Source organism: Rutilus rutilus, assembly GCF_951802725.1.
Source record: "Rutilus rutilus genome assembly, chromosome: 20".
Taxonomy (NCBI): domain Eukaryota; kingdom Metazoa; phylum Chordata; class Actinopteri; order Cypriniformes; family Leuciscidae; genus Rutilus; species Rutilus rutilus.
The window spans coordinates 35069504-35076321 of record NC_140225.1 but is presented as its reverse complement, the minus strand read 5'-3'; the positions used below and the strand labels follow the sequence as shown (position 1 = coordinate 35076321).

Here is a 6818-nt window from a genome sequence, read left to right as displayed (position 1 = left end):
CTTGAAAACGCCAGTGTGGACGGAGAGCGGTTTTAAACGAAAGCTCCGTTTCGGTGACGGGAGCTGAGCTCCACTGGAAGGCTTCTTTCCTATTGGTTGTCGCTCGCGAAAATCGCTTCTCATTTGCATAAAGTTTAAATTTCTCAACTTTGGTCGCGTGTCTCTTGTCGCTTGACACGCCCACATTCTGTCGCCAATGGTCAATGTCGCTTGTGTCGCCGGAAGTCGCCAAACCTCCATTGAAATGAAATTTTTCAAATCATACTTTCACACATTTTGGTTTTATTATCACCATTAGTTGCTGTGTGTGGTTGTTAAATAAAGTGTTTATGCTCAAGTGGGCTCAGTGAATAATAACAATATTATGGTGTTTTCCGGCTCAAAGAGGGAAAACTCACTGTTGTAGGTCTCGAAAGAAACTAATGCATTTTGTGATGTAGATTACCTAGATATTACACTTTTTTAAAATGAGACTCTATAAATTGAGGGGATGGGGGGCCTACAAAACCTCTCAGCCCCGGGGCCTAACATTAGGTTGAGGCGGCTCTGGGCCCAGATATCGTATCCACACTATTCCTACGCCCCATGACGCTTTGCGCGAATTATGGTCGCGACTTCCGGCGTGTACTGTCACTGAACCGGAACCGGCGTTTTCCACGGTTACGGTCATAAGCGGTAACTTAAACATGTGGGAACACAGCTTGTTACACCTCAAACAGAATAATGTTATTATACCTCTGCCTTCTACTGTTGGGGGATGGGAGGACGACCTGAAGGCCTCAGATAACTTACACTAGTATATTTAGCTACTTTATTGACTCCGTTGCTACGGACGGTGAAGCGATGAACAATCTGAAAAGGTCCGAGGCTTATCAGTACTTCCACAGCAATAAAGTCGGTCGCGTTTTGTTAAAGGAGGTGGGACACAATCTTGTCTATCTTAAAGCAGACATAGAGCCTAGTCAGAGCCTTAAAGTTCCACATCACCAGGCCTGGGTTTTAATTTCATCGTCAGGTGAAATACAAACGGCAGGGTGTTCATGTGTTGCGGGACCAGGGCGATCTTGCAGCCACGCAGCGGCAATACTTTGGAAGGTAAAATGTTGATACTTCGGATAGTTTTGTAATGTCAGTTTATCTGTTACATCTTAATGAATTGTTATAAAAGTTTCTGCATTAGATTAATGCATTATTAGCTAACTGTGTGAATAGTAGGCCTATGTATATGCACATTTATGAAAGACATTACTTGGATACAGTCACCTCTGATAAAAGATCACTCTAACTTGTAATGTAGACGTGCATTTTCTGTAAAGCTGCTTTTAAATGATTTGTATTGTGAAAGGCAAATAAATAAATAAATGGATTTTACATACAAATAAATGTGAATTTAATTGAATCAGCTTGCTACTGCTGAGTGTATTTTATAATGGAACATTTTCTAATGTAGTTTGAGAATGCAGTCAGACAGGGAAAGACAGGGATAGCATGTGCTGATGTGCAGAGGAAGGGGAATGCCGGCACAAGGCAGAATGTAGAGCAGAAAAAGGTGAAGCACATTCATTTCAAACGTCATAAACCAGACCACACTCATCCAGGCTCATCAGCACCAGATCCCCTAAGTGTGTCATCCACAGAAGGCTCCCCCAAACTTTTCAAGGATCACTCAGAATTTAAAACTTATGTCAGTTCTTCTGTGATGGCCCCACTATTTAATCTACAGACGGAGGGTCTCCTTCAGCTGTGTTACAGATTAGATGTAGAGAATAATGAGTCTTCTCAGAGCCAGTGTGATCTACAGATACCACATACAGAACATCAGCACTAACCTGTAAGAAGTGTATCACTTTTTATGAGACCTATATTCAACTAAGCCCTGCTCAGATGGAGAAGTTGACTGAAGAGACACAGGTACAGAGAGCATCACAACTGTGGCATGATGAGGAAGCTGCGACTAACTGCGAGCACAGCAAAGAGAGCCCCCAAACGGAGCACTACTAACCCACAAAAATTCCTGAATGAACACTTGCATCCCACCTTCACTGGCAATACTGCAACTAAATATGGAGAAGAAAATGAGGACATAGCCATACAGCTCATGGAGGCTCATGGGCACACTGTGGAGAGGAAAGGCCTGGTGATGTGTCCTGACCATCCCTGGTTTGGAGCCGGCCCAGATGGAGTTTTGGACTCAACACAGCTTCGTGAGATAAAGTGTCCCCTAAAGAGTGCCATGTCACTTGCAGAATTTCAGTTGTCAAAATGAAATGAACACACATACAGTGTTTTGGGTGGTCTCTTCAAGTTTAGGTTTTTCAGCCACATTTTTTTGCATTCCTCGTCTGTTGGTAGGCGATGGAAACTGTACCGTTTGTCACAAGAACAATCTCTTTTTGTTCTGGGTACATGTTCAACGCATTGTTGTTGAAGCCACAGATTTAGCTTAGTCTGGTTGTTAGCACAGCCGCGAACAGCGCAACAGGTCCCAGAGCTCCACAATGACATGTGTAAGTTACAATAATAAAACACAAAATAATAAAAACAAAATAAAACAGTATTTGTCAAATTGCAGTTATTTTTTAATCTAGAAAGACTTACTTCAGAAAAGAACTGCTTATAACGGTTAGCCACGCACCATAGCAACTGGGACTAACTAGCTTACTTCTGCTTCCGCTATCTAACCGGAAGTTTCACCCATAATCATTTCTACAGCAGCGCCCCCAGGAATAAGGTGGATAACCCTAACCCTAACCCTAACCCAAACGGGTGAAAGTCGCATGAAAACTGTGAGTACCCGAGTTAGAGAGAGAAGAGACACAGACATGAGTGTGTAAAGGTAAAGATAACAACGAGCCGCTGGTCAAGACTCTTCGACGGAGGTGAGAAGAATTATGAGTTATGGGAGAGTTATTTTTGTGTCACCTTGTTTGCAGGGACGGAAAGAGACTATTTTGATTGAGCCTCCTGACGAAGATGAGGAAGACACGGCGAAGAACGCCGAAGCCTGTGCGGAGCTGATCCGCTCCTGGGTGGAGGGAGGCTCCTGGGATCAGGCGTGCAGATCCCTCGTCTCCCAGCGAAACTCCTGAGAATTCACCTGATAGAGTATTATTAATATTTTAACACTGAAATTGGTGAAGGCATTGTAAAGCTGTAGTTTTTGCCATATGTTAAGTGACTAACAGACCTTGTGCCAGTGGGAAAGAGAAGAGGCCCGAAAGATTCCGGGATCATGCACTGAGCCAGGCCATACCTCTACATCTGTGATGATGCAATCTGCACCACAGATCATCTAAATAATTTAAAATGTAGGTCTGGACCATAGACTATAAAAAATATGGACAAAGCGCCTGTGACGTCACCCATAGACTTTCTGAAGAACGGTTTTGAGGCTGTTTATGGGGGTTTGGGCAGCGCCATCTTGGTACGATATTTCAATACAAATGTTCAGAAAGGATCCAGAGGTGGTATGATGTGTTGTGTCAGATCATGGCCGAGACGTCAAATTTCAGGAATTCCACTCGGCGCAGCCTATGCTCGTTATCAGCTGTCAATCAAGCTGTCAATCAAAGTTAACCACGCTCGTCTCTAAACTAACGAGTTAGAAAAAGAATTCACCCCCCTCACAGTTGTCAGGCACTCGGAACCTATCGAAAAATTCAATAAAAGTCCATGAGACCAACCTGTAAAACCACGAATTTATGCTGTGAAAATGGACATTTTAACATGGGGGTCTATGGACATTTGCTCCCTTTTGGGACCTGCCCCTAGCGGATTTTCGATGTATTGCAGTTTTTCGCACTTCCGGGTAGGCTTCATTTTTCAGATTAGAATGTGGCCGCTTGGTCTGGACTGACATAGATATAAAATGAGGATTGTTCTTGAATGAGCAGAACACCGGTGCCCAGCTTATTGTGCAGAACAATCGGTTCTACAGTAGTAGCTTCAGTCATCTCAGTCTGCGCGCCGGTGAGCGCTGTATAGCGATGTGTGGGCTCAGTAATCTACATGCTATCCCTTCCCTCGAGGATCTACACCGCTCATGCAGGTAAAGCCATCGGGTCTGCCCTGTTCGTATGATTGCCTATGATTATCTAGCCTGGGAAAACCCAGACAAACTTCCGGCAAATTTAGATTTGCTCTGCAAGTACTCTGGCAAACAGCCCATTCAAGCCCATTTCTAATCCGTCCAAATCGAGGCACCAATCAGAAACGTTGAGGCGGGCTTTACACGATGACGATCGCTCTGATTGGTTTTAGGTCTATCCAGTTGCGCCCAGAAGCCTTTGAGCGACGTCTGTTGGTGACGCCCCTTTGGAAATGAGTTATTAATGAAGCTTTGCCAGACCATAACTCAGTTACTACTGAGAATGGTCTGGTTTTAACCAGGCTAATGATTATCGCTCCCTCATCAATGAATGCACTTATGATTATGCGTCCGACACATGGGTTGAGCTCCCTATTTATAGACATTTAATTGGTTCATTACAAAAATCACACCAACTAAACAAAAGTGCATTTGCTTTCATTTTTGAACTGATGTTTCATGAAATAAAATGGCAGCATGCCAGAGAGTCAGAGGTAATATCATCACACTCCCAGCCGGCCAGCGTTAACGGTATTGTGGTTAAGCTTAACTCAGGCTTAGCCTGACAGTTAGCCTGACCCAGACAGTATAAGTTGCCAGAGTAACTGAGTTTGAACTATTTTAAGTTTGCTTTATGAAACGGAAAGCACAGACAATAAGTCTGACTAACCAAAATAAGCCTGGCTTATATTCTAATCTTGTTTTATGGAACAACCTCTGGAGCAGATATATCTGTTGGGATATTCCCAGTGATGATGCAGCTGAAAGAGTGGATGGCGTTAGAGGGAAAATGCAGAATTGAAGTGTGTGAATTTGAACAGACGGAAGCTGAAAGACATACAGAGGAATAATAATGAAAAAAATAAAATAAATAACTCTGGGAAATAACGTGTTCTACCCTCATCCGCAGTACTTAATATGATATTTCTATATGCGATCGTCTATCCATCCAAACACGCCTCTGCCAAGGCAACATTCAGTAGGCCTAGTCTGTTTTGACAAACATAGCTTTAAAAAAAGATTTTTAATTAACTTTTTTGGAATATCATTTTAACCCTCGCACTGTTAGATTTCTATGGACACCCTTTATGGAGCGGGTCAAATTCGACGCTAACTGGATTCAATATAATTCCTCAATAATCACACTATGAAAAACAACAAAGATTCAGGTACAAATTGACCCGCAACATAACACAAGGGTTAATTTACTTTCTTTATATTACAAAGTTAAACTGTAATTCAAACTGAATTCAAAATCAGACACTGGAAAGTTCACTCAGTTCTGAATGGCACAGTTTCCTCTACAAGCTCATTCGTCTCCGGTCGGGTTCACTGATGTTCAGAGGGTCACCGGTGCACAAGACGGACTCTAAACAGAATGATGATGAAAAGAAAACATCGAACTCTTGAACCGCGTTCACACTGACAGTGATTACATCATCTCTGTAGGCTACGGTTCAAGCTTTTAGATGCACATTTTGGGATATCACATTAAAAAATGCTGAATGGAAATGTGAGGCGGATCATTTTTTTAATAAAGTCAGACATGCACAAAAACTCCATGAAAACATTAAATCCCTCAACAAAACCTCATGTGACTTTGCCTCAGTGTTAGCTGTGATTGGATAACTGGAGTAACCAGCGGACCAATGGCGTCGTAGCGTCTCTAATGTTAGTTTGGTGTTTCTGAAACGCCGGAGTCAAAGTGTGTGATCAGGATGATCTGGTTTCATTCCCTCCAGAAGCGTCTCACACACACGAGTGTGTTCCCGAACCCTAGAGAACATGACAGCGTTGAGTTTTGTCTGACACTCTGAGACACACTCATTTATGATGGAGGGAGAAAGAGAAAGACTGCAGAAACTTACAGTTTATTACTGATGTTCAGCAGCTTTTAGTGAGCAGGAGTTATTGACATGTTAAAGCGATACACCGGGTGAGACTGTAAGAACTTTCAAGCACTTGAAGCACCTCGTACGAACCCTGGATACAGAAGGCCTTTCCCCAGGAAGTGAGGATCTCCTTCTCTTGAACACATGGGAAACATGGCAAATGTTAAATTCACAACTTTGGATGGAAACACAGCTTGCGGGAATGAATGGCCTTTCATAATGAAGACACCGGGAAAAAGAAGATGTCTGATAGCAGTTTAATACAAATAAACAATACAGATAAAACATCCATTGTGAATAAAACCGTAGCTATTGGTCCCGTAACAATAAATACTCAGGGTTTTGATGGGTGTGACGAGCTCAGGGTCTCTTTAGGTCAGTGTGTGTGTTGGGAAGACTGCTCCCGTATCTGTGTATTCCCGCAGTGTTCAGAGTCCTGTATCCCTGAGCCCCGAGGCCGAAGCCCAGCCGGACCCCGGGCCCCTGGAGGCCGTACGGGAGCCGGGGCTGATGGGCCGGGAACACCAGCGGCTGCACGTGTCGGCCCGGCGTGTTGAAGGAGAACTCGGGCGGAGGGCTGCTGGGTTTGGCAGGCGTGGACGTGGCCGGGTTCAGCTCGGACACCACGGCTGAAGACACGTACTCCGAGAGACTGAGCGATCCGGCGCCAGAACTCAGAGACGGGCGGATCCACTCGTCCTTGAAGATCTGGACGGTCAGCGTGGAGACGAGCGCGCTCAAACGGTTGGTCACGTGAGCCAAAACCATCTGCTCATCAGCGTCTCTGCGGATGCGGACGTGGACGGAACCAGCCTGTGCAAAAACAGTGTGAGTTACAG

The 6818-nt window shown here is 44.1% G+C and overlaps 1 protein-coding gene across 1 annotated transcript in view; it reads right to left on the bottom strand.

Moving 5' to 3' along the window:
- Positions 1 to 6222: 6222 nt before the first annotated feature.
- Positions 6223 to 6818, bottom strand: part of slc30a6 (solute carrier family 30 member 6) — a 20972-nt gene continuing 20376 nt past the window's right edge. Inside the window, exon 15 of the mRNA XM_084391501.1 lies at positions 6223 to 6792. Coding sequence (XP_084247627.1) covers positions 6340 to 6792 — 453 coding nt within the window. The 3' untranslated portion in view covers positions 6223 to 6339. The remainder of the gene's footprint in view (positions 6793 to 6818) is intronic.